At 42.1% G+C, this 27270-nt stretch overlaps 1 protein-coding gene across 2 annotated transcripts; it reads left to right on the top strand.

The window, feature by feature from the left end:
• Positions 1-25916, top strand: LRP3 (LDL receptor related protein 3). 2 transcript variants are annotated; one of them, XM_063410586.1, is made up of 7 exons: positions 1-380; positions 5377-5424; positions 12871-13009; positions 21289-21497; positions 21773-22859; positions 24025-24157; positions 25089-25916. In XM_063410586.1, exons 1-7 carry the CDS (start codon positions 314-316, stop codon positions 25887-25889), a joined length of 2484 nt encoding a protein of 827 aa, XP_063266656.1. In that variant the 5' UTR covers positions 1-313; the 3' UTR covers positions 25890-25916. The 2 variants fall into 2 exon arrangements, with proteins under 2 accessions (XP_063266656.1, XP_063266657.1); XM_063410587.1 differs by lacking the exon at positions 5377-5424.
• Positions 25917-27270: the final 1354 nt, after the last annotated feature.

Genomic DNA, 27270 nt, shown 5'->3' with positions numbered 1-27270 from the left:
GCGGAGCGGAGCGGGCGGCGCTGCGCTCCCCTCGCTGTCTGGCCCGGCCGCCGCAGCTGCTCGGCGGGCCTGTCACGTGGGGCGCGGCGGCGGCGCTGCGGTCTGTTCTCCGCCACCTGCCCCGGAGCGGGAGCGTGGGCCGGCCATGGGGCCGCCGCCGCGGCGGGCGCCCGCGCCACTCCCGGCTCCCCGGCGGGCGGGGGCACCGCGGGCCGGCGCTGCCGCCGGCTCCTGCGGCTCGGCGTAGCGGCTCGGCGGGTGCGGGGCCGCCGCGGTTCCCCCCGCGCTGAAGGGCAGGCGACAGCGACCCGCCATGGAGAAGGCAGCGGCCGCGGAGCTCCGTCAGGGCGCGCTGGCGCCGCTCACTGCCATCTGCCTGGGTGAGTGCGGCCCGGCCGCTCCCTGGCGGCGGGGCATGTCCGGGCACGGCGGGCACCGGCTGTGGGGACTGCTGGGCCCCCTGCTCCCCTAAGGGAAGTGACCGTGGCAGGGGGCGCGGGGTGGGACGGGCCTGCCACACACCGAATTGTGCCGGCGGAGCCCCCTCCCGTCACCCCGCTCCCGAACGGGGCGAGGGGCGGTGCGAACACCGTTCGCTCAGGCACCGCTCGGGCTGCCGTGCCCGGCGATGTGGGGCGCGCAGAGCGCTGCCAGATCCAGCGGAACCCATCGCCTTGCCCTTGGCTCTGGAAGCGCTGCCATAACCTCGCATAGCCCTAAAAAAAAAAGTTCAGGGGCATCGCAGGTTCTTCCCTGGGCTGTGAGGTCTTGCGGGGCGCGGTGCGGGCAGCGCCGGGGCTCGGTGAGGAACTGCCCGGCGCTTGGCCCCGCTGCGTGCCTGCCCGGCCCTTCTGGTGAGTGGCAGCGGGAAGAAACATTGTCTCTCCCTCTGTCTGTGCCATATTCTGCTCTCTTCCCTCCCTTCTGCTGGAAACCGTTGCTCTCCGCTCTGCTTCTCAGCGGGCGTGAAGTTATGGCAACGTGATGAAGCGTATTACTGGTTTGCAGTCTGTCAGCCCGCTCAGTCAGGGGAGATGCTTTTTGTTAGGCAGAAGCGTTGGTGCCTGGCTGTGACTCGAACGAGCGAACCGTAGGCCCCGCGTATTTCACAGGGCATGTGGGGTTAGCAGTCACTAGAGCTGCTCCTTTCCTGTGCCCTGCCAGAGGATTGTGGTGGGGCAGCGGAGTCGGGAGCACCGCATGCGGCTGAGCAGTGCTGGGGCTGCGCTGAGCCCTCCAGACACTTACTTGGTAAACTCTCCCAGCTCCTTGATCCAAAATGTTTTAACCCACGTCTCTTTGCTAATGAAGTGGGTTAGAGTTATTTTTTAATAATCTTAAGTGACAGTTACTATTCGTTATGTAAATGATTAGAAAGGGATTCCTGTGGCCAGACTGCTTGTTCTGTCTTTGTAAAAGTGCTTTCTTAACATCAGTGATTACCTAGAAAAATGTAGAAAGTTGAAATTTAGAGCTTGCTGTGGTTACTTCAAATCTATCTATTTTAATTAGTGTAAATACAATACAAAAAGCTAGCTAAGCTACAAAACACTTTGAACATCCAGGTTGTACAATTCTCGTTTTTTGCAGAGCGTTAATGGGATTTCAGAGATGTGCACAATATGAGGATAAAGACTGCTACAATGCTTATTTAAAGTTAGAGAAAGATACATATTTTCTCTGTATCTCTAAATTTCTTTTTTTTGGAGGGGGGGTCTTTTGGTTTTTTGTTTTCAATTTTGTTAAGTTTGGGGATTTTTTTTTTTTTGTGGCCCAGTCAGACCTTGGTTAAACCTTTTATTAGTTGACATAAATAGCATGGTTATTGTTAAAATGACTAATGAGATAATAAAAGATTATATAAACTCCAGAGCTGAAGTGAGAACACTTCTTATGTTTAGGTGTGGGTGATGTCAGGTTGAAAGTTAAGTAGATTACTGCTTTCTATGACTTCTAGAATTTCACTGTCTGGCTCTTCTTTTCAGCTGGAATGTTTTATTCCTATTCCTTGCACAACTGACAGTAGTGGAAGTTGAGAAACATGAGGTGGGAAGCTTGTAAGGTATTTTGCTTCAGTGAACCCATAAGAATATAATGCTGCTACTTTAACTATTTTTGTATTTTACTTCCTGCTTGTCTGTCCTTTCCTTTCATCCTTGTTTTTGGTTCTTGCTTTTTACCATTTTTTTCTTGTTTTCCCATGGCCTGTGTGTGGATGTTTGGTGTCTGTATCAATGCACTGCCACTGACCATTGCTGTGTGACCTCATCTGTAAACTGCTGCTCCAAAGACTGGAATTGGGTTTGTTTCAACTGTTCTTTTGTGAAGCCATTTTGTTTATCATTCTTGAGAAATTCTGGAGGACATAGAAAGTTACAAATCAGAAGGAATCAGTGAAGCTGATGTGTCTCCTTCTGGCTGTGGGGAAAGCCTAGTAGCTGTCCTTTGGTTTGGAGGTGCCAAGATGTAAATTTCCCTTTTGATCCAAATAGCTGCTTTCCAAGCTGAAAACCTCACCCTGAGAATTATTCAGCAATCCAAGTGAATGGCACAGTAAGTTTCCTACATGGAGTTCAAGCCAACTGAACCACTTCTGGGATTTTTTTTCTGGCTTTCCCATAACTGCTCAACAGTTAAGAAAAAGGGCATCTAGAAAACTTTCTAATACTCTAGTCTCTCACCTTTTTTTATTTTGACAAGCTTTTGTTTTGACAAGAGACAAGAAAATCAGCAGGGAAGGGCTATTCTTTCTTATGGGCCTCTGACAGCTTTGAGAGCTGTGTGCTGGTTTAGTGGTGCTCTTGTGGTTTGATTTGATGGTCTTGAGCGAGCAAAATGGATTTTGGAAACTGTAAGCTTATTCAGTTGCTTGGGAAAGTATCTGATGTGAGACTTAGACTTTATTTTAAAGAGCTATTTTTGCTGACTGGGTTTAAAAGGGTTTGGAAATGAGAGTGAAAAACTTGCAACTGCAGCCAGTAATTTTTTTGCAGAGATGAATGAGTATTTTGGGGAGTTTTCTTTCTTAGGTATCTCCCAGGTGTGGTGTGCAAGGCTGCCTATAACTGCATTTGTGGTAGTAAACTTGGGCTCTCTTTTTAACAGTCCTCAGTAATGTAGCTCTGGGTTGGCTAATTCCACTCTATTATGCCCCTTGTCTTTATCCTACTTATTTCCTTTTAAAGAGCATGGGGCCCTCTTATAAGCCATGTGAGGAAACCTGTGCTTCCGAGCTTGTTTCTCTTAGGCTGTTGGGAGTAGGTGGGAAACGTAAGGAAAGATTACAATGGTACTACAGACCCAGACTCTTCCATACAGTGTATCTTCAAACATTGCTTTCAGTTGTGCTGATCCTAGTTAGGCAGAGCATATTCACGTACTTGCTTTGGAGCAAAACCAAGTATTTTAATTCTCATGAATATAAATTTGTGACATAATCATGGATTAATTTCATCTCAGTCTTTAGGACTGTATTACTATGGTTACAGAAATAGTGGCACTTGAATATTGTATGAGGAAATGCTGTGTTGCTGTTACTGCCACGATCCAGAGTTTGTCACAAACGGATGTGCTGCTTTGCCAGAGTTAACAGAGCCGTGTTGTTTCCTGGTACAGGATGTTGCTCCTAGGTGGGCTTACTCACCTAACGGAGCAAGCTAGCACTGTGAAAGAAGAAATAATTACATGGCACATTGTTATTACCATATAACAAATGTTACAAACGTTAGCTAATTATGTAATAAAATTAGTGCTGTTAGGGTCCTTTGAACATCGTCATAATGTTTGTTAACACAAATCTATGGCTCAGGTGTGCTTCTCCTCAAGCCAAAGCATTACATACGCTGCCATTTAGCTGTCCTCCTTGTATTGTGCATTCCTAAAAGCTCAGTTCCGAGACTACTCAGAAAGAGGGAGAAGTCACTGCCCTTGTCCCTGTGGTACAGCCCTGAAGTGTGTGACAAGTCCTGACACCAGGAGCAGTCTTTCTCTCTGTTTTGCAGGGCCTGGCCTCAGCCTGAGCTCTGTAGCAGTCCTCCCAAAAGGAGAAAATCCAAACTCTGGATAGCCAGATATAAGTCAGGGAGGGACAGCTGTAGGCACCTGGGCCTCTGTAGTGTGGTGACTGAAAAATGTGAGTGGGCCTGAACTGGAAAGCTAAGGGATTGTTTTTTATTCCCACCCCTGCAGTGTCTGGTACTTTTTGTACCTCTTGTGCTGGTTTAAGTTATAGCAGAAGGTAGTCAGGGCAAGAGTCATTGTTTTGTGATGTGTTTAGACAGTGTAGAAGACAATGGGGGCCCACACTCTGAGCCATAAATAGTGTTAATTGTCAGCTGCTTCCTAAGTGACTGTTTGGAACAGGGACAAGTTTCTCTTCCTCTCTTCTATTGTTAATTTTTAGGTGATGTTTTAAACTAAATTCTTGCAAGAGATTACCTATTAAAAGATTTAGGGCTTAATTTATGCAAAATAAAGCCAAAGTGAGTGCTTGGGCTGGGATGTTGTAAATTAAGTTTTTGGTAACATTTTAAACCTTTCTAATTCTTTTAAGCATTTGTCATTTTACTAATTGGTTATCTTTGTAGATTACAGATTACTGTTGAAATGAGTGCAGTCAGTGGAACATGCTGTAATTTTTATAGAAGTGCCTTAAAGAATGTGTGGGGAAACTAATAGGGAACTACATATTAATGCTGACTTCTGGAGCAGCAATGACACAGGACAAATCTTCCTTGGCAATAACTACTCTTTCCAGATCACTTTAATAGTATACGCAGTGAGAGGAGACTTGAGAAAGTGAAGAGTCTTTGGAACTTAATTTGCAAGTCAGATGTATATTGCAAGTACTGCCTCATCCTGTTTTGATTGTATTAGTGGACCTTGTTGAAAACTTCATGGCTTTTGCTTAGTCAAGGCAATCGTGTTAGCTTTAGCAGCTGATTTTCAAGGTGACATTTACCTAAGGGGAACAAACTTTACTTTATTCAGAGGAGAAGTATTTAAGGATAATAATTGCATTAGTTATCCAGCTTTTATGCAGGTAAAGTCACTAGCCATGCTGATAAATGTTTTAGTGTGATTGTTCTTCTGTGTTCCTCAATTAAAATTAATCCTTTTGGAAGATAATTTAGGATAGATTGGCAGTTGTTTCTTTTGGTAGCATGTTTCAGAGATACTAAACTTACATTGTGTATTGACTTGTTTTAGCTACAGTGAAGGATAATAGTTGATTACATGACTTGGCTCTGCAAATAAGCTAAGTTCTTGTTGGAAAACTGCAATGCATTTATGCAAACACCTAGGAATGGTTAACTACTGACTGCCACCCTGTACCACTAGAACTTATCTGAACGTTATTTTTCTGTCTTTACACAGTGAATCTCTTCCTGACTGGGAAAATAGAAAGTGCTGTTACCTCATTAGGTAAGACATACTTTTCTTACCTGTATTTACTGTTCATTTGAGCTGTTGAAGCTGCTTCTTCCCCATACAAAGAGATGTTCTTATGAGTGACTTTTGTAATGACGTTTAAGACAGACTAACGATGACATCTCAGGAAGTTTAGGACTTTTAAGTCTTCCTGGGCTTTGTCCTGGTGCCAGCCAAGGTGGGGCTGGCTGTCCCTCTGTCCCCAAGGGCAGGGCTGGCTGTCCCCAAGGGCAGGGCTGGCTGTCCCCAAGGGCAGGGCTGGCTGTCCCCAAGGGCAGGGCTGGCTGTCCCCAAGGGCAGGGCAGGCCCGTGTGGCCGCGGTGGCGGGGACAAGCCCAAGGTTCCGTTTGTGCTCCCGTCCCGGGCAGGGGCGGCGATCGCAGCGGGGCCCGCGGCGCGTTGGGCTCGGAGCGCTTCCATCGCCTCTGTTACACGCTGTGGGTGCTGTTGCTGTCACTGTTCCTTTTCCTATCTGGCTGTTGTTAAATTGTAAATTGTTATCTCAACCCCAAATTGCATTTTGTCTCTCTCACCTGATGGGGTAGGGGAACGGGAGTGCCTGCGTGGGGCTTATTTTGCAGTTGGGCTTAAATCACAACAGGATTATAGACTGCATCATTGTCATTTTGATAGATAAAAATTGTAAGCTTGAGGCTAAGGTCGTAGCGCATGCTGATATGTTTAGGGGAAAACTCTGTGTTTAGGAAGTGTGCCTGGGAGCATCAAGTCAGGGAGAGTGGCTCATTCCTGAAGAAGCTAAAATAAGAATATTAAAAATATCTCATGAGTGTCAGCATGGAAATTCAACCAGAATCTTAGCACTTAGTGTAATTTCCTTCTCTCTAGCAGTGCTGGGCTTACTGACATGATGGGAATATTGCAGTCAGGGTCCTCTTAGTGATAAGGACCCTCTTGTGGCTGTCCATCCACCGTCATACATTTAGATGTACTTTGTTCCCAAAGAGGCTGCAACTTAAAACCGAAAATGGCAAATAAAGGAGATGGGAGGAAAGGATATTGGAAATCAGAAAAATAATTCTAGGACAACAGATCGAATAATGTGGGAGCTTGAGTGTTCAAGTCAAAATTGGGGGTTGAGAGAATTAGGGGAAAGTAGTAATTTTATGATTAGGTAACCTGCTTAAATTAAGCTTAGCAGAAATGTGGATAAACCATGCAGGACGTGTGTTGTTTCCAACACAGTATTTTTCATCCTTTCATTGGAAAAAGTACAGAGTGTTATTCATGTCCTAGTGTGTTCTGCCTGGATGGTTCTTTAGCTTTTGATGGAGTTTGGCATCTGTTTGGTATATGATACGTGAGTTTACAAAATTTGTAAATTAAGTAATTACACAGTTGCTTACTTAGACTGGTGATACGGCCTCAGTCTAAAATATGTAGAGCTTCTTCCAGTTGGCTCTGCTGCTTTTTAACACATTTTTTTCACTAGAAATAGTTGTAACATCTGGCTTTTATTCCACAAGTATGCTGAAAACCTCAGAGTATTTTAGTGTTCATGTTTTCTTGTCTTCATACAGTTTTGAGTTACCATGTCTCCTGGTGCTGTAACTGGAGCTTGGGATAGAAATGATCATCAAAGGTCATTGCAATAGAGGGATGCATGTGTAGCTTCTAGCTGTGCTCACAGAAAGCTAGGCTGGCCTGTTGATCGAGCAGGGTGAGCTCAGATTCTGTCACGTCTGTAAGTGGAACTCTTGGACTGTGCCTTGGCTGGTTCTGATTGGGGGCAGAAGCCAGTTGGAGACTGAGCAAAGCCAAGGGGAGCCTTAAGTCTTCTTTTTCCATATGCATAAGGGATCCGCATTAAACCACGTATGCAAGCCCTTCTTGAGGGGGCATTGTGAGAACTTGGGGAGAGTTTCCTGCTGGCTGAGACAGCTACTTGAGGAAATGCATATTGCCAGACGTTTGGTTTTGAGAGGAGGTTCCTTGTGGCAAGTGGAAAACATCTTTTATCCTGGAGCAGATGGTTGGGATGTGTTGCTTGTGACTGGGACAAGCCCTGGTGCAGAAGAATGTGAAGCTGCAGGATTTTTTTTTTTTTGTCTGGGATTGTCTGAAAATTTATTTTGGCACAGTATAGTACCCTCAGTGCTGTCCTTTGGTGAAGCTCAATGTATGTTTTATTACAGTTGCTCTTGCAAAAATAAGAGTAATATTATTCATGTAAAGTTTTCGGAAATGTCATTGCACGTATTTGTGGCACAGTTAACAGGCAGAGTTACTGCTGTTTACAGTAGAAGAAATCCATTTGATTATTACAGAAAGCCTCATTAAGATTTATGCCCTCTTGACAGAAACTCTCTGAACTCAAATCTCTTCTGGCATTTGTTTAAAGTTTCGGGTTTTCTTTTTCTTTGCTTGTTTTTTTGTTTCTTAGGGGTTTTTTTAACTGTGGAAGATTTATTATTGTCTGTCTTCATAATTCATCTTTTCTTTAAAAGCACCATCTCAGTAAGATTTTGGTGGGTTGGTTTGCCAATGCAGGAATTGGTAATTTTATGTTTCTTCGGCAGTGCTAAATGTGGGAAATTAAAGCAGTTTGGAGTTTTTAGTGATTTGGGATTTCACTTTTCTTTCAGGTTTGTGCAGAAAGGCTGTGTAAAGACAGAATTGTTGAAAAAGTGTTATCACTGCTATTCTTATGTGTTGTCACTGATGATAAGGTCTTCAGAATCCATGACTGTACCTTTCTATTTAGGAACTTCCCTTTCCTTTAGATGTTTTGAACAGACTTTTGTTTATTTTCCTTAAGGAATCACAGTGTCATGCTGAAGCCCAACTTAATAATGCAGTACTTAGGCATGTGTGTGATTTTGCAGACTTCATGGCCAGGAGCTGAGGAGGGAAGTGGGACCCATTTATTGATGTTGAAGCCCCAACAGTATAAAATTCTGCCCTTGTGTGATTTTACAGTTTTGTTGTCAGCACTGAAGGCTGTGTTTAGTAAAGGTTTTTCTTTCAAAATTTATGTGTGCAAAAAAAGAGCTGCTGAAAGCTGTGCTGGGCTACTTCATCTTTTCTGCCTTGCTGCAGTCAGTGCACAAGGAGTGGAGAGGCAGGCAACTGCTTTAGGAAGGAGATCGATTGATGTTTGCAAATCCTACAGTAATGAGCCTTGGTGGGGAAAAAAAAGACATCAAAAACATGAGGTAACTAAGTGAGGTTTGGGTAAACACTGTAGTAGTTTGGGAGCGGTGTATATATGTATGTCCCCAGTTTGCTTTGACAGGTTTAGGGGTCAATGGACAATCATTAAAACAGTGTAATTAAGTTTTGGCAATACCATCTTGGTGTTATTTGTAATGATAGCGTACCACATAATCATCTGTACCCAGAATTCATTCCTGTATCTCTGAGGTTCCACGGCAGTTGCGTGTGTGGCCGTGCGTGTGTGGCCGTCCGTCCGTCCGTGTCCGTCCGTCCGTGTGTGCGCGTCTGTGTGTCCGTCCGTGTTTGTCCGTGTGTGTGTGTGTCCGTGTGTGTGTCCACGTGTGTCCGTCTCTGTCTGTGTGTGTGTCTGTGTGCCCGTGTGTGTGTCCCTGTGTCTCTGTGTGTGTGTGTCTGTGTGTGTGTGTGTCTGTGTGTGTGTGTCTCTGTGTGTGTGTGTCTCTGTGTGTGTGTGTCTCTGTGTGTGTGTGTCTCTGTGTGTGTGTGTCTCTGTCTGTGTGTGTGTCTCTGTCTGTGTGTGTGTCTCTGTCTGTGTGTGTGTCTCTGTCTGTGTGTGTGTCTCTGTCTGTGTGTGTGTCTCTGTCTGTGTGTGTGTCTCTGTCTGTGTGTGTGTCTGTGTGCCCGTGTGTGTGTCCCTGTGTCTCTGTGTGTGTGTCTCTGTCTGTGTGTGTGTGTGTGTGTGCCCGTGTGTGTGTCCGTGTGTCTGTGTGTGTGTCCGTGTGTCTGTCTCTGTCTGTGTGTGTGTGCCCGTGTGTGTGTCCGTGTGTCTGTGTGTGTGTCCGTGTGTCCGTCTCTGTCTGTGTGTGTGTCTGTGTGCCCGTGTGTGTGTCCCTGTGTCTCTGTCTGTGTGTGTGTCCGTGTGTCTGTGTGTGTGTCCGTGTGTCTGTGTGTGTGTCTGTGTGCCCGTGTGTGTGTCCCTGTGTCTCTGTGTGTGTGTCTCTGTCTGTGTGTGTCTTTGTGTCTGTCTGTGTGTGTTGAGTGTGAGTTCGCTTTGGTGCGGGTTTTTAAAGCTGCCCGAGCAGCCTGTGTGTGTGCCCCTCATGGTCGCGAGTTCAGATCCCCGCAGTGAAGGGAAGCTGCAGCGGCGCTGTTCGGAGCCCCAGGCCCGGTCTCTTCTCTGGCCTTCGGGAGGTCGGAGGTACCGTGACAAGAGGAAACAGCAGCCAAAAGCAGCTTCCAGCCCTAGTGTCGGTCTGTCCCATGCCTGCAGCCTCGGGAGCTGGGCACACCGTGCTGGGAGAAAGGGCGCTGAAGCCGCTCCAGTACGAGCCTCTGAGCCGCGCCCAGCCGAGAGGACCCAGCCCAGCCACTCTGTCTTGGCTGCCCCTGCCTCTTAGCAAGGCAGATTCCCTCTGTGGGTTTTCAGCACCCTGAATCCAAAGAACTTCAGTCAGGGCTCCAGCCGTCAGGAGATAACCAAGTGAGAGATAGGAGAATGGAGTGGGGACAGTGGAGAAAAGACTGACACCATTTCCCCCTTTGTCCTTTGACCCGCATGCTCGAAATCCAGGGTACCATGTTGGGAGGTGTGCCTGGCAGTTTTTGTTTGGGGAATCTTTGTTTTGGGGAGTCCACAGGATTGAGCAGTTCTGTATGTAGTCATTATGTTCTTTTGTTTCTGACTGTTGCTATTCTGCTTGTTAGTGAGGGGTTATTTTTTCACCTAATCTGCTTATATTCATGACTTACTTGGACCCCTGAGGGAGACAGCTAGACCCAGAGGCTTCTCCTTTAACTTGTCTTGAACCAAAACAAATATTAATTCAGATTTGTGGTCCATTCAAATCAGGACCCTTTGCAAGAGCCAAGAAATTGTCCATTTGATTTTGAGAATGACAAGTCTGAAATGCTTGATATGTTTCAGAGAGGATAAGGCTATGGTAAAGTATTGGCAACAATAGCCATTGTTAGATGAACTGCCAAAAATGGCATATAGTGTCAGTGCAGTCCTTAGATTTGCACAGGTACAGTTCTTCTGTTAAAAGGGAAAATGTGTTTCTTTTGCTGCTTGTTTTTTCTTGCCTCACATTTATATCAGATGTGCAGTATTAATATGAAAAAGCCTTTCTCATTAAGGACCTGAATTGTGATGTCACAGCACATTTTCTGCATTAGGAAACTACATTATTCCTAAAGAAAAAAATGTAGTGATATTACTTTAAAAAAGCTGGGATATTTAAGTAACTATTGCTCAGAGTCTTTGTAATTACTTCCTAAAATTGGGAAATAAGTATTTGAGAGAGTAATAGCTCTGCTAACTACACTGATGAATGTGTGAATGGAAGTGCTCATGCAGAGCCATCAGCCTGTCAGTTGGACTTCCTCAGAATGGAAACTAAATAAGTTTTGTGTAATTTTGATTCTGTTCTATTGCAAATACTATGAGTAGGGGATATTAATCCAGAACATAATTTGGTACAAGGGTAGCAGAAATATTTACACAGTTGTTACTGGAAGCTTCTGGGTAGTGCTGTCTGCTGTATTTGTTCTTTCACTTTGTGCATTCTGTATCCTTCCCATTTTGAAGTTACGAAATGCAGCCTTTCCAGCTCCTTTATGTGTTTGCTAGGTCTTGATCCTCTTTTGCTGCTGTGATATGTTGATGCAGTAACAAGTATGTGCAGCACAGTTGTAAACCCAAAGAAACTGACAACTGGAGTTGGAAAATCCTGTGGATTTTACATTTGCTTTTATAATTCTATAATTGCAACTGCGTTTCAGTATTTTCCAGCATCTGTCATGGAGACGCTCTGGTTTTAGAAATGTGATAACAAAAATGTTCTTGTTTTTGTAACTTCATTACTGCAAAATATTTGTTTGGAAACAGATGTTTCCATGTATTTATATATTCTATGTGTTTTTGTGGCCTTTGAAACTGGTAGGAGTTAAATGCATGTATTTCAGTGGAATGCTCTACCTGGAGATTGAAAGTAATAGCATTTTTATGTTTTGCCTCAGGTAAGTTACTCACCTCATGCTTTTTGTATTCCTGTGGCTCTCACTTCAAAAGTGTTTACCGTGAACAAACAGAATAGTGCCAGGCCTAAGTTTCCTGGAGGGGACATGCTGCAGCCTAGCCCCAACCAGGAGCTCTGCAGATAGCCCTGCTACCTGACTTGACTGCAGCCAAGTAGCTTTGCTGGTGCTCCTTCCTTCCATCCCTCCAGTGCAGCTAAATCTGATCCTGACTGGGAATTGAAAATGGTGTATTTATGTGTCTGGATTTCAAGCAATACCCTAAATCTCTCATTTATAATGCAGTGTATTTGGATGCATATGTGTATGAGGTAACAAGGTATAGGCAACCTTTTTTTTTCCCTTGCTACATTTTTCAGCTACAAGAATGTAAGCTTCTGTCAAAAACTGAAATATTCAGCTGCAGTCCACAAGTCATGCTCTAGATAGTAATTTGTTTTAAAAATAGTTTAAATAATATTTTTGGAGACTGTTCAGAATAGCTATTGCATTACAGAGAATTTTCCCTCTTGGAGTCTGCTTGGAGTATGTTTTCCTATCAGAACAGCTTTTCAACTTGTCCTTGGAACATTTAATTTTCATTTTTGAATTGCTTAATTACAAATTATAAGTATTTGATGTAGCCTGCTGTTTTCCATAGGAAGAACTAAAAGTGCTTTGAAAATGCTGAGCTTTATTTGGCCTTGTTTGCACCTTTCCCTGTCTTGAAAATTTTTCCCATCTATGTGGGTTCAGAAGGAATTTAGAGTACTTTAGTAATGACCAGTAAAAACATTTAACATTGAACTGCAGTTTACTTTTTTGTCGGAGGGGTGGTGGTATTTTTTTTTTAACCCTTACAAACTCTTCATGTGGTTAAGAGAATAAACAAATGTCCAGGAACATATTACAACAAAAGGAGCTACTAGCTATTTTACAGTTAATATGGATCTTCTTCACTTGCTGGGTGACCTACCTAAGCTTTGGAAAGCTTGTAAAAAGGATTTCTGTCTTACATCCTCTTGGCAGATCCATCAGTAATATTGATTGTAGCCTGTAGTAGATTCATACAAGATTATCGATTTGTCCTGCATTGAAATGCAGGTTATGCTTACCTACACTTAGTGTGGGGTTCTTAATTAAAAAGCAGGGCAGGGAAGAATGCAGTAAGAGGATAAAACTGTTGACTCTCATATGTCTGCAGTCTCCAGAAACTGATGAAAGCTCTTGAAGCTGATATGAATTGTTGATTAGGCAAAGCATTAACAATATTTTTTTCTCCCTTATTAACAGCTGCTTGCAGTGGAGAGCTGGAACAGCACACAGAGAGACGGGGAGTCATCTATAGTCCTTCGTGGCCATCAAACTATCCTCCAGCCATAAACTGCAGCTGGTACATTCAAGGAGATCATGGAGATATGATAACAATTAGGTATGGCTTGATATTTGTAGAGATAAGGATTGCTTTGCTGAAATATAAAAAATGTGAGTTTGCCTGATACACCAGTGTGAGGCTTTCTTCAGAGCCACTGGATGATGAAAGCAAGCCAAAATTGTTTATACTAGAACATGGTTCCAGGCTGGGCACCTCTCTCTTTTTAAAAATACTTCACTGTGTCTTGTTTCTGTAGTCTACTTCTGGCATCCTTTATTACAGAAGTCACTTGTGGTCTTTTCATGTATTTATCTTCGCAATGGCTGTGTGAGATTTCATACACCCCTGACAGATGAGGGAGTGGGAAACAGCAATATATTTACTCACATTAAATAGTCCTCTTTCCCTTCATTGCTTATAGATAAGAGTAAGTGAAGGTCATAGAACCTGGAACAGCTTCAGTGGGCAGGTAACATTCTTAGAGAAGAAATAGCATTTTCACTGATGTCTTGAAATGGTGCTATGTTTAATAGACAGTTGAAGATAATTATTGCTCATTGTTACTTGTTTGCCAAAAGACACATGCTTTTCTGCTTAATATTTATTTCCACCAAATCAAATAATGGTTAGCTTTTGTGGTACAATTTCAGCTCAATTCTTGAAAAATGCTATTCGATAAAGACTAAAATGTACTGGAAATGGTTTGTTAAGAGTGTTTAGGGTATAATATGAGCATACTGTGAATGTGCATAATTTCTTAGGGCTAATGGTAGGATCCTTTGTGAACCAAAAATTTCTTACTTAAAGAATAAAACCTAAGAAAAGTTTTTTGGGGGGTTTTAATACTGTTATATTTGACACCATCTGCTCATTCTTTGCTCAGCTGGTTAAAAGGACTGCAAAACGTCTTCAACTGCAGATGCTCAGAAATTGAAAACAAATCTGCCACAGATGGAATAATAAGAAGGCTCCACCACCCATAGTTCAAAATAGAAAATATTCACCAAAAGTAATGAAGGAAATACCTGCCAGCATTTGAAATTCATAAATAGAACCATGCTTTTAAACCTGATTACATTACATTGGATGTGGGGACTACGTTTCAAAGCAGAGATTGTTGGAAACTGAGAAAGCATACAAATGAGACACAGGACTTGACTCTGGAGAATAATGCTACAGTTTGTGCTGTGGAAATGTCTCAGAGCTCCAGTTAGAATTAGGACTCTCTACTGCAAGTACGAGTGTAACAGAGGCTAGAGAAACAAAGGAACATGAAGTGTGGCGACTGGTAATAATGTGTGTACAGTTTAGAAGTATCCACAGCAATGTGACGTGAAAGATTTCTTCTTAATGGGTTTGTTTTCTATCACTGAATACACAGCCACATCCTGCCCTCCTCTGCACATGCAAACAATAGAAACTACGTGTTTACATCCCCGGGACTGGTGCTGCAGTGTTGTGTTTCTGACTATAAATGTACTTGGAATGACTCACTCCAGTGTATGACATGCAAAATGTTACAGCATCTGAGGATTTCTTTACAAGGCTGTTGCCCTTGCAATGCCAAGGATGTAAAAGAAGGAGCTGACTTGTCCAGGCTAGGAGGTTTCAAATGCAAGCATGTTTTCTGCTTTCCAGTTGGGTATGCTTCTTCTAATAATATGTTGGTAAGGGCATAAGAGCAGCTTTTAAAATTTTCCTAGGAAAATTGTAGTTCTTGTGCTGTCATCTGGATTTTTAAAGGTTTCAAAAAACTCCATCTCCTTTGTGTTGTGTGACACTGTATGCGCTTCCTTTGATCTTGAATTCTCACTGACAATAAGACAGCAGTGTTAGATAAGATATAGATATAGATAGATAGATAGATATAAAATGAAATACAGCAGGAGTCATTAAGGGATAAAATTGGAATTGAAATTATTTTTTATTTCTACTGTTTGCACTTGGTGGTTATTTTTTATAAACCTATTTTTCAGCAGCTTTCAGTAGAACAGTGACCAGATCTACATTTGTATCTAAGATGCTGGATTCTGTGGCCATCTCCTTTGGAAGCTGTCTCTTAATGTCTTTCATGTGTATATTGATTTTCTTCGTAGCTTCACATTTCCATGCTTATTGTTTTGCTTTATAGTTTACTTTTTAGAATTTCTTGAAGAAGCTTTCCTATGAACAGGAGCTATATGTTCTTTGTGCTTATACCACTCAATATGCATATTTCAATACTTTCTTTCAAGTTCATGTGTCTGATGGAATGGGTCTATTAAGACCTGTGAAGAAGTCTGTAGCCACTGTTTTTCAGGACTGTAAAATTCAGGTAATCAGTTGCTAGTTACTGTTTTAGAAACTTGATTTTTTTCCACCCATTTTCTCTATTTTTATGCTTCTTTTCACAGAGGATTACATAAAATCATGTAAGATAAGGTAAAGATGTCATATGCAGTAACTGCATTTGTACCATCGTTAACAGGCTTTATAGGATTACGTTTCTTCATATATAAGAAAAAGATGAAAAAAATTGTTTAGCTGTTACTTTTGCTGTTACTTGGTGGTTGTTATTAACCCTGGTGTGGGTGGAGTATGAATTTATTATTTTATTACTGTAATGTAGGGGACTGCAAGTAAAATGTTCTCGATGTTCAGAATTCAAGATAAGAGTATTGAAAAGTGATCTATTTGACCCACTCAAGCTGTCTCTTATTGAGGTGAGGGGATCACCTTCATTTGCTTTCACTTCAGTGATTAGTAACACTGGCTTTGAAAAAAAGAAATTGTCAGATAGCATTTGAGTTTCAATTTCTGCATAAAATTCAGGCCTGTTCATAAATTCTTACTGGTCTGTACTTGTGTGAAGAGCTAAAGGAGCTGTTTCACAGTCTATTTACCAAAGTCGTAGTGTTTCAGAACTTAACATTAATTGGGGAAAAACCTCATAATAGCCATTTACTTGCTAAGCTTTTGAAGAAATAGCCCCAGTGTCTCTTGCCTAAGGTTATGCAGCTAGCTGGTGCTTGGGAGCTAGAATAGAGCTTTCCTGACATCAGGTCCTTGTGATTCAGTGGTTAAAAAGAAGTTTTTAATGAGCCAATTAAGTCATCAGTTGTTCACAGTCTACAGTTTCTGTGAGAAGTTGGCAAATAGAAGTAACTTTTCTTGCTTAATTGGTCGACTGGTTTTATTTTGGGACTGTGCTTTACTGACCTATCCATAATATTTATTCTCTAAGTTTTAAAATTAGTTTAGAGGGCCAAATTGGACATTTACTTTTTTATTTATTTACTAATTGCTTTCATTCAGATTTTGCATCCCATGTTTGTCCTTTTCCAGTTACTAAGAAAGCTTTCTTTTTCTTTAATCTGTAGTCCCTCGTGCCTAAATTACTGAAAGGGTTGTAGAGAATTCCCTACGTTATTTATAGAAGTACTTTTTTTTCCTAGCTGCTGCTGTTCCTTTCAGTGCAGATGACAAAAAAACTCAGCTCTGCTAAGCATTAGTTTTGCAGGAAGCACATTTTTCCTCATATATCTAGACTATTAATGTGTGTTTATGCTGGTCTGGTTTAATGAAGTACTTTCCAGCAATGTAAAAATACTTGTCAGATAGTGGGAAGATACCCTTGTAGGCTGTTATTTCATGTGAGTAGGTAAGTGAAATATATATATGACTAACCTTGTAATTTTCTGTAAACTCCTGGAGTTCTGCTCACTGCGGGAGGTAACTTCTTTTTCAGTATCATACCACTGGAAAAAGAATCAGATAAGTTTGATTTCTCATTTCTGCAGAATTCAGTAAAAACAAGACAGTGCTGCGTTTCTCAGTTCACATTGAATTGTTCTGATCCTCAAATTCTGAATGCATTCAGTGTTTAATTGAGGCTATTGTACTTTTCTATAAAAATATGGAAGAGACATTCCAAGAGAAAGACAATAGCATCTTTCAGGAGAAACAAAACCTGCAAAATTTGATCCAATAATTTTGATCTTGTACACCAGTCTCCTTCTACATTCCTGTGTTGTTTTGGAGATCCACAGGTAGCAGTAAGAACAGCCTAATGGCCAGGCCGTTTTAAAGGGTGTTCTGTGATGGGGGTTTTATTTTGTTTACTTGTAGTTCTGGTGCTTGAAATACCAATATTTGACTGCTTTTCCTCTCCCTGCCCTGTGAACTAGGGCTGTGTGCTCTGGCTGTGGAGAGGAAAAATACCTTGGGGAAAGCCAGGTTCTCCTTCCCTTTATCACCAAGTGCCCAAATGCCAAAGCAGGGGAGCATTGCTCTAGAGGTGAAGCTCTTGGTGGAGGGGGATGTCTGGGGCAGGGGTGCAGGGGGTAAGGCTGTAGTTGAGGAGTGCAAGGGCTGGAGTTTGGCACCACTGCACTGCAGCTTGCACGGTAGGATGGACCTGTGGGTCCCCATTCCAGTCCTGCAGAACTGTCAGAGGGCTTTGCTGGAGGGCATTAGTGACTGAGCAGACCTGTCTTTTGCTTTTCCTATCAAATCGTGTGCTTCCCTGCCCAAGATAATTTAAAATACTGGGGTACTGAGTGGTACTGCATGAGATATGAGTGGTGTTATACAGGAGTACTCTCTGTTTCAGTATGGCTCCTTGTTTTAGTCACAAAAAATGATGTTGTTTTTTGATCAGAAGGTCTGAGACTTCCCTCAAAAACAGTAACTACAGACTTCAGTACTTTTCCAAAAACTGTACAGTGTCTGTGTAGTCCTACAAGCAGTACAAGCACAAGTCTTTGTCCCATATTTCCAGTGTATACCAGTACTCATTCAAACACCAGACTTATCCTTTTGATAGAAAAATTTGCATTCCAGATTGAGAAAGCTCAGCTGAATAAATAAATGTTTTGTGAGTGGCAGGATTAAGTTATTCTTCAGAGAACTATTACAGAGCAGCTCTAGATCTAATTAGAGATGATGAAAGAAGTAAAGCAATAGAGGCTGAGTGCAGGATTCAGGACTCTTGGCTAAAATAAATCAGTTGGCTACTTAATGTCAGAGTAGAATGGTAGAAACTTCTAACACAAAACCTTGTTGTCATAAATGCATTATCAAGTGAAGCCAAATTTATATACTTACAAGTGCAACCATATGTTTTCATATTGTTTTTGTATTTCTTTAGAAAGTAGTATGTTTTGTGGTGGGGGCTTGTTCAGGTATATCATGCTTTTGGTCTTGTGTAAAATCACCATCAGTGTAAATGAGGAAACGTTTGTTTCTAGTAGGGGCAATATAACTTAAAAAGGTGCTGAAATAGAGTGACAATGACTTAATCAAAGGAAAACTTGTTGAAAATACATCTGTTGATTAGTTTGTGTAAGGGGGAACATAATTGCTTTGAGTTTGCTTTGGCTCTTAGCAGAAGAAATTTTATAACTACTGTGGATTTATTACACATAAAACTTCACATTAGAACTAGAACATACACATACACAAACTAGAGAAATTGTTTCAAACTTCTAAGCACTTGGGATTAAGATGTTTGTTTTTGTGAAAGAGTTTGTTCTTGTGAATGTTCTGTATTGCCCTTTTTGAATACCAAGGTATATTTTTTTCAGTAGCTTGTGTATCTCCAAGAGGCACGGTGCTCTTAGGGAATCTGTTAAACACAGTGCTTCCTTGCAAGTCTGTTCTGTCTCATCACCCTTGTAAACCTGTGGCTGGAGTTTGGATTTGTTAGTGAAGAAGTGTGAGGTTCCACTCTGAATCTGTCTGAGATCCACAAGTGAACTCCAGAAAATCAGTTATCTTCTGTATGCCTGAGCTTCTGTGTTGGAAGTTGGATCTAAAGGTTCTTCCTTTTCTACAACCAAAAGAAGCTGTTTATTAGCAATGTACAGTACCAGATTTTAAAAGTGCAAGTAAAAGACATCAATTACACACGAATGCAGGCTCTTGAGAGGTATTACTGTCATCTGCAAAGGAGTTTGTAAGCGAAGTATTTGCATGTAGCTGACTTTTCTGTACTCTTCCTTTGTATGACTCTTAAAAGTTAAATCTTAAAATCTTAAATATTTTTCTTTTTTTTTCTAGAAAGAAATGCATTTTAAAGTAAATTATAAACAGCTTATTGTATAGGCAAATTCTGCCCTAGTTTTGTGCAGTCTGTGTTGTATAACTATGCTGTGGCTGAATTATTTACTTGATAGACAAAAGTAGCTTTTTTCAGCAGAGCAAGGAAAATGAGTGTCTGTGGGACCCAGTTAGAATGCTGGGAACTGGGGAAGATAGGAAAGAATTTGTTCCCGTCTTTAAGATTGATCCTGGTACATCTAAAATAACTACAAAAGTAAAGGATCAAAAGATTTAGGAGATGAACTTGTTTGTATCATACAAACAGAAATTTTTAAATTATTCCCACTCCCCCTTCCCAGTTTTGAGTTTCCATTTCTTGATTTAGTGACTGTTTCCTTTTCTTAAAAACTTTCGTTGTTGGGCATATAGGTATATCTAACACTTAGTCAAAAAGTTTTCATTAAAAAATTCCTATGAACAGTCCTCCAAGTAAATGATAGAAACCCTCCGTGATGTGTGGTGCCAGAATGAGTTACAGAGAGCAAAACTGATGTGGTATCTCAGTAATGCTGTCTCGCATCTCATGTAACAAACAAACTTTATGTGAGTACCTATAGCTTCCCTGATGCTTTGGATAATTCCTTTTCATAGTGCAGTGGCTGTTCACTTTCTTGGTCATTAAAAACATTGTATGCAGCACACCTGTAAGAGAAATACTCTGATTTATCTTTGAATATTTTCAAAGTTCTTAAATGAGTTCTTAAATATTTTTATTTTGGCTTCACAGTCATCTAAAACTTCCCTGCAAAATATGCTGGTTTAGGAGCTTGATGAGATTGCTTATAACTAAGAATTAAGTGCTGTGGGAATATTTCTTCACAGTTGGGAAGACACAGAGGTTGGTGGGAGAAAGAGAGTTAGAAGAGGAAGGACATTTCTGCATGGATTATCCTTGCGCATATGTTGTTTGTCATCTCTTAATTTCCATTTTAACTTACCACTTTCAGTGCTCTCTTACTTCTCGTGCTCTTGCTGATAAAATTTTTTGGAGAGTTATTAAGCCAATATGTTTGGCAGAACCTACAGGTCTGGGAAGACTGAGTCTCCTGCTTAAAAGAATTAGCTAGTTTACATAGTTGCTATTCCTTCCCTTTTAACTTCAAAGGTCAAGATCTGGCAAGCATTGACAGCCTTTTGTAAATACACATTGATATCAGAAAATTATCTTTCCATTTATCTTTTTCAAAGAATTTGATGTTTGTGAAAAATCCTTTGGGGAAGGAGATCTTTATTTTGCAGCAGCTTTTCTGCCTTTCTAAAAATTCTAGATATTTGCATGGAGTATGCACAAACTTCTACGAAGTTAATTTGGTGTAGCTGAGTTACATAAAAAGGGACCAAAATTAATTTTCAAGAGTTCTGAACAGTGTGCCCTTTCCTAATGAGTGTGCTTTTCTGTGGAGTCTGTAATCTGCTATTGTCGTTGCAGATTGCTGAATACAAGTGCAATCTGTTTCATCAGAGAACAAATATCACATATGGTTCCTGAGCCACAGGTTAGGGAGTATTAGCCAGTTGTGTTCAGTGTTGTGCAAACAGCCAGGACATCCCTTTGTGCCAGATAAGCTACTATTGAATAATCACTTGGCTTGTATCAGCAGAAGGGCTAGAAATTTGACTTTAAAAGGTTATAGTCTTGTTTGCTCTGCACTCCCAGAAAGGGAATATTTTAATCTTTGAATTAAAAGGTGATGGTGTTAGATTTTAGGTTTGATTTCCATCTCTATTCTCTTCTTGATCTCTCCTTGCCCATCCATGGCTCGAAGAGTGGATTAGTGTCTCTCATACCTAGCCCTTTAGGATTCTTTGTACTGCTTCCTGTTGCTCTTTTTCCAAGACAGTAATCAACTGTGTCATGCCTAGTTTCATAGCTTTTACAGTTGGAAATGACTGCTGAAATTAATCTACTTTCTGTATAATGTATTCTGGAATTTTGCTTTTCCTCATATCTGTATCTTAGGAACCAGTTTTGTTTAAGGACTGAGTAAAAGAGGAATCATTCTTTCAGTTTTTGGAGCTACTTTGGTATGATGTTTATGCTTGTGAGATGGGTGCTTTTCCACAAGGGGGGGATGTGCATTGTTTCTCAAGGTAGTATATAGAAGGTAGATGTTTCATTATCTCTCAATGTGATACCTTTATGTCAGCACTGCTTGATGCAGAAAGTCACCCATTAGAGTCTGTTCTTTCTGTGTTAGGCTTTGTTCCAGATACATGTCCTATTTGTAACTTGTGCTTTCTTTTATTCTTAACAGTTTTAAGAACTTTGATTTGGAAGACTCTCAGAAGTGTGCAGTAGACTGGTTGATGATTGGCCCATCTTCCAAGAGGGAGGAGTACAAAGTGTGTGGATCTTCCATACCTCCATCTTTCATCTCTGCAAGGGACCATGTGTGGATATTTTTTCACTCAGATGCATCAAGCTCAGGACAGGCTCAGGGATTTCGCCTTTCTTATATTAGAGGTAAAATCTTACGGGTTTGTTGGCTTCACTTTTTCATCTCTCTGGCAAAACTTGGAAGACAGTAGTACTTTTTTTTGACCAGCGTCTTGGGCCACTGATGACTGTAAAGTATTGGTGTGGTAACACTGATATTACTTGCATGTGGCTTTTTAACAGTATGGCTGAAGTGTACTGTCCTGACTAATTAGCTTGTGACATGTGTGGTAGTAGAAGTGATACCAGATAATTCCAAAAGTTTTGATCCTGATTTTTTTCTCCTTGTCCTCTTTTCACAGGAAAGATAGGTCAGTCTGTATGCCAGTCAGATGAATTCCGTTGTGCAAATGGGAAGTGTATTCCCAGTACTTGGAAGTGTAATTCCATGGATGAGTGTGGTGATAATTCAGATGAGAAAAATTGCACTGTCCCTCCTACAGACCCTCCATCCAGCATCTGCCCCTCAGGAATGTTTCAGTGCAGTGCAGCCCACTCCACCAAATGCCTGATGAACGAGCTGAGATGTAACTCGGTTAAAGACTGTGGTGATGGTTCAGATGAAGATAATTGTCCTGATCTTTCCTGTGGCAAAAGGCTGGGTAATTTTTACGGATCTTTTGCTTCCCCAGACTTATTCCGTGCTGATCACAGCAGATCAGACCTTCGTTGCACGTGGTATGTGGACACGCAGGATAATCGGCATGTTCTGTTGCAGCTCGATTTGCAGTTAGGCTACAACGACTATGTAAAGGTGTATGATGGCATTGGAGAGAGAGGTGATAAATTAATGCAGACGTTTTCACACCACAACAACAGGCATTCTGTGAGTGTGGAGTCATCAAAGGGCCAGCTCACTGTGTCGTATCATGCCCGCTCCAAGAGCACTGGCCATGGATTCAACGCAACCTATCAGGTGAAAGGCTATTGCCTTCCTTGGGAGCACCCTTGTGGGAGTGATGAGGAGTGCTTCACAGATAAGCAGCACTGTGATGGCTGGTGGCATTGTCCAAATGGCAAGGATGAGGAGAACTGTCCTGCTTGCCAGAAGAATGAATACCCATGTGAAGGAAACAGTGGCCTTTGTTACTCAATACTTGACCGCTGTAATAACCAGAAGAACTGTCCAGATGGCTCAGATGAAAAAAACTGCTTTACTTGCCAGCCAGGAAATTTCCATTGTGGGACAAATCTGTGCATCTTTGAGACTTGGCGCTGTGATGGCCAAGAAGACTGCCAGGATGGAAGTGATGAACGTAACTGCCTGGTGGTCGTTCCCAGGAAGGTCATCACAGCTGCTCTCATTGGGAGTCTCGTGTGTGGCTTGCTGCTAGTGATAGCACTGGGTTGTGCATTTAAATTATATTCTCTGAGGACCAGGGAGTACAGGTAAGTGTCTTGCTTTGCTGATGTTTTCATAGCTGTGGTAGTTTTTTCTGTTTTGTTAAAAGGAAAAAAACCTCGATTCTTAACCAGAGAATTTGCAAAATACTGTGAAATCAAATCCAAGGACCTGATGACAGTTAAATAGTAGTCATTGCATTAGGCTTAGAGGAGATTTCTGGGAGTAGTGAGCAGAAATATCAGCCCTTCTGTGCTTTGTGAGAAGTGCGTGTTTATTGTGCGGTATGGCGGAATCTGTATCTAGCCTAATCTATCTTGAGCAGTTTCCTTTTCCTTCTCATCCTCTTCCAACTAACTCCTTGCCCCTGTCAAAAACCGAATGCTGAGCTGCTACAGTTAAGTCTTCAGTGAATCTGAATTGAATAACCCTTCAGCCCTCTCCAAATAGACCAGTTTTCAGTTTTACTGAAAGTGATGTCCTGCTATGGTGGGGCCTATTCTGAGCAGGAGTTGTCCATGGTATGAGCTGTGCCCCTTTCCCGTGGTTCTGTATGCCTCATTTTAAGTGTTGTGTGTGTGTGTTTCTTCCCTATGTTTTACGTGTATGTGCAAGTAGGGTTCTGCCTTGTAGGAGAGAGTCATAAGGGACTTTGTGATTTCCATTTTACCACGTGCATCAGCTCCTGTGCTCTGCTGTTGTGTTTTAAACAGTGTGCTTTACATTCTTTCCTCATCAAATCTGAATGATTAAGGACCTCCAAAAGAGCTGCTGTGCTAAGGTGGGAACTTCAATGCCGCTGGTCTGGCAGGACTGGCAAACCTCTGTGCAACTGCAGGCTGCCCCTGTTGTGTGATTTTTTCCAGTCCTTAATGTCTTTTCCAAAAATAACCTTTGGGCCCTTGCTGAACAAGTTACTGCTGTTACTGGCACAGCTATTACTGGCCAGTTGAAAATACTTCACTTGCCACAGTGTCGAGCCTGAGACTGCACTAAAGAGTTTTCTGGTTTGATTCATTCATATTTATACCCTGTACTCTTAGTCCTTTTGTTTATTTTAGCACCCTGATAAGATTTTCATGGAGCTTAGTGGAAGGTTTGTGGTTTCACTCCTAGCATGAGCCCTCTGGCACTGCTTTCATACATTAGTGTCAGGGAGGCAGGACACACTGTTACAGCTCTTCCACGTTTTCTCTCTGGTTCTGTTTGCAGAGCATTTGAGACTCAGATGACACGACTGGAGGCAGAGTTTGTGCGGAGGGAAGCTCCACCTTCCTACGGACAGCTGATTGCACAAGGACTGATTCCCCCAGTGGAAGACTTCCCTGTGTACAATGCATCACAAGTATGCAGACGAGTGCCAATGAATATTTTGGCAGCCAAACTACTATCAGTTAGATAAAATCAATCTGGAACTGTAATTCGGTGGCTGTGCTAATTATATGGAAGTAATAGAAAAATGTGTATGCCTTACATGGAGCAGAAAAACCACAGTTCCACAGGTGCTGTGGGTAGTTTTGAATACATTAAATGTATTTGTTGGGGAACAGCAGTGAGATAAGCACTTCTGCTGTACATCAGGACAGAATGAATAGAGACAAAGGACAGAAAGTAAATAGAAAAAAGGGATTTTCAAGCTGAAACTGTAAATGAACCTGGAATGATAAGAAAATAAAGTCTCCAGCAGTATTTTTGAAAATTCCAAATTTTCCAAAATGATTTGTTTTCATTTACATGTAAATTACACTGGCAAGCCATTAAGTCATTCTATTTCATTGCTGGGTACTCAGAAAACTCCTGTACCCTGTCAGAAGAATCCAACTGAGATACAGTTCCTGATATGATAAAGCACTTGTAGTTTGTTACTCCAGTGGAAGATTAAATTCCTGGGCAGACAAGTAGAGCTTAAACTCATAAAGAAAACATTGTAAGGGACAGAAGTGACTGCCCTTCCCTGGCAGTGTTCAAGGCCAGGTTGGATGGGGCATTGACCAGCCCGGTCTAGTGGGAGATGTTCACAGCAGGGAATTTGGAATTAGATGAGCTTTGAGGTCCCTTGCAGGCCAAACCATTCTATGCATCTATGAGAGTCTTTTGGTACAGGCAGGGCTGTCATTGGTGTTCTCAAACAGCTTGTTAGAAAATACGCATTTAAGAAGGAAGCACAGGGATCAAGTCTGAGTATTGTGGTAAAGTGGAGATACTGGTGGGGAGAACAGGGTTTTCTGAAACCCTTTGAGTATGTGTGAAATGCTGTTTTGCTCCCTGTGTTCCAGGCTTCTGTGCTGCAGAACATTCGAACAGCCATGAGGAGGCAGATGAGGCGCCACTCGTCCAGACGGAGCTCGTCTCGGCGGCGCGTGGGCAGGCTCTGGAGCAGGCTCTTCCACAGACCCCGGGTGAGAGGACAGATCCCCCTCCTGACTCCTGCCCGCACCTCACAGACTACACTGGGGGATGGAATCATCAGCAGTGCTGATGGGACTTCGAGTCCTCCACCTTCCCCTGCAGGACCTAGTTCAGAGGCCAATGGCCAAGCCAGGGGCCCACAAGGAGCTGGATGTAGCAGCCTGCAGCCAGAGACTGAAATCACAGAGCCATCGCCTTCCAACAGCTTCCAGCCGAATCCTTGCACAGCAGCACATGCGGAGCCTGAGGCTGGACACACTGATAAATCTTCAAGTGCTGACTCTGACAGAGAGCTTAAGCAGTCCAGTAAAGTAGATACAGGAAAGGCTTTCAGAGATCCTTTATCTGAAAGTGTTACAGAAACGATCCATGCAGGGTCAGTATCCAGGACTGTCCCAGAGGACAGTAGTTTAAGTGGAAGTCATCCACTGAGTGAAGATCCATGTAGATTACCCCTGAAAAGGTGGGAGTCTGGTTATCCAGACAGCCCTATGAATGTTCATATCCAAGTGAATGGACAAAACCAATGCTGCCCTAACTCACACCAGGAGGAGCCTCTGGGTCTTCATGCAGCTTGTTGCCATTCTGTGGAAGTGCCAATGTTACAGTCCTCTACTCCCCTCTCTGAAAACAATACCAGTGATGATGAATCTTTACTTGTTTGCTAATAAAAGTTTTTGTTTTGTCCATGTAAATTTTGTAACTTCATTGTTTTTGTGGCAGTGCACTTTGATGACAGGTGGTATGTCTGTGCTCCCAACTTGTCTCTTAAAATGAGTGTGCTTTAATCCCACGGTGAGTGCAGTACCAGACTAAATGGGACAAGTTTGTGTCACTGTTGCTATTTCTGAAACTGCAGTGGGGCAGAAGTAGGCCAGTATGTGATGTTAGGGGCTAGGAGAACAGGCATGTGTCACTGCAGTTTGGAGGCATCTCCGTCCTCTGGTATTTCTTCTGTACTTTTACTCACTCTGCATTCAGTGTCTCTTTGCCTTTCAGTGGTCTTACTGACCTAGAGAACTCTGTTGGAACCCGGGGCAGACACCAGTCATTGTAACTCTGAGTACTAAGCTACAAATAATATTGTTATCTTTTTAGGCATAATAATTTAATTAAAGTTTAATAATTTTAATTAAACATACTTAGTAGGAATTAAAATCCCTTGTAGCTTCCTCTTTTATAGAAAGTGCTCACTTCTTTTGCTCCCTTCAGAAATGCTTTGATAGCCATATGTACTTGAAGCACCCACTAAATCCAAAGTTTCTGTTTAGAGTACCCAGAATGAAACCAGGTGCCTTGGCTACTAAAGCTTTGTAAAGAGAGTGTAGCAGTGTTCAGTATAAGCAGAGTGCATTGAATCCTATTGCAGCAATATTTCTTTTTTCCATTGTCATGTGTTGCATTTTCTTCATAGTGATGTTGTGAGTGTTGCAGAATTGCTTCCTCCTTCTCTACCCTTTGTCCTCTCCTCCCTTGTGTTTCCAGGGGCTCTGTGCTGATACCACTTTGAGTGAGCCTGAAGGGCACTGAGGCTTTACAGCTCCTTGGGGCTGCACTGGGAAGCACTGAGCACTTGGTCAGTGTTTGTTTAATTTTGAAATAAAATCTGTCTCACAAGTTTGTTTGTAAATCTGCTACGTAAGTGGAGATGTATAAGCTAGTGATTTTATTTATCTTTTACTTTTAGACAATGTTATTTTACTTTTTTGGGTTTTTTTCTTTGAAGAACTGAAATACATCAGTGCTGTTTTAAAGCTGATGCTCTGTAGATTGTACACAGTTAAATGTAAACCAGTGCCTTTTTGGTTTTTTTAGAGTGTAATTGAAAGTAAGCAAGTTATTTACCTGTAAGAAGGTGGCACTGCTTAACGAGGAGTCCCTGCAGAATGACAGAACTCTGCTGTGTGACAGCTTGGTCCTGTTGTGATGGCTGGGGTGGTGGCCAGACTCTCCCTGCTCTAGCAAGAGCTCTGCTTCAATTCCCCTGTGGCACAGTGACAAACAAAAATGCTTTATAAAGGAGTTAAAAAGGAAGTTGGTGCTGCTGCT

This window comes from Prinia subflava, chromosome 13 (assembly GCF_021018805.1).
Source record: "Prinia subflava isolate CZ2003 ecotype Zambia chromosome 13, Cam_Psub_1.2, whole genome shotgun sequence".
NCBI classification, from domain to species: Eukaryota; Metazoa; Chordata; class Aves; order Passeriformes; family Cisticolidae; genus Prinia; species Prinia subflava.
The sequence above is the reverse complement of the archived record's forward strand: the minus strand, read 5'-3'. Positions and strand labels throughout refer to the sequence as shown.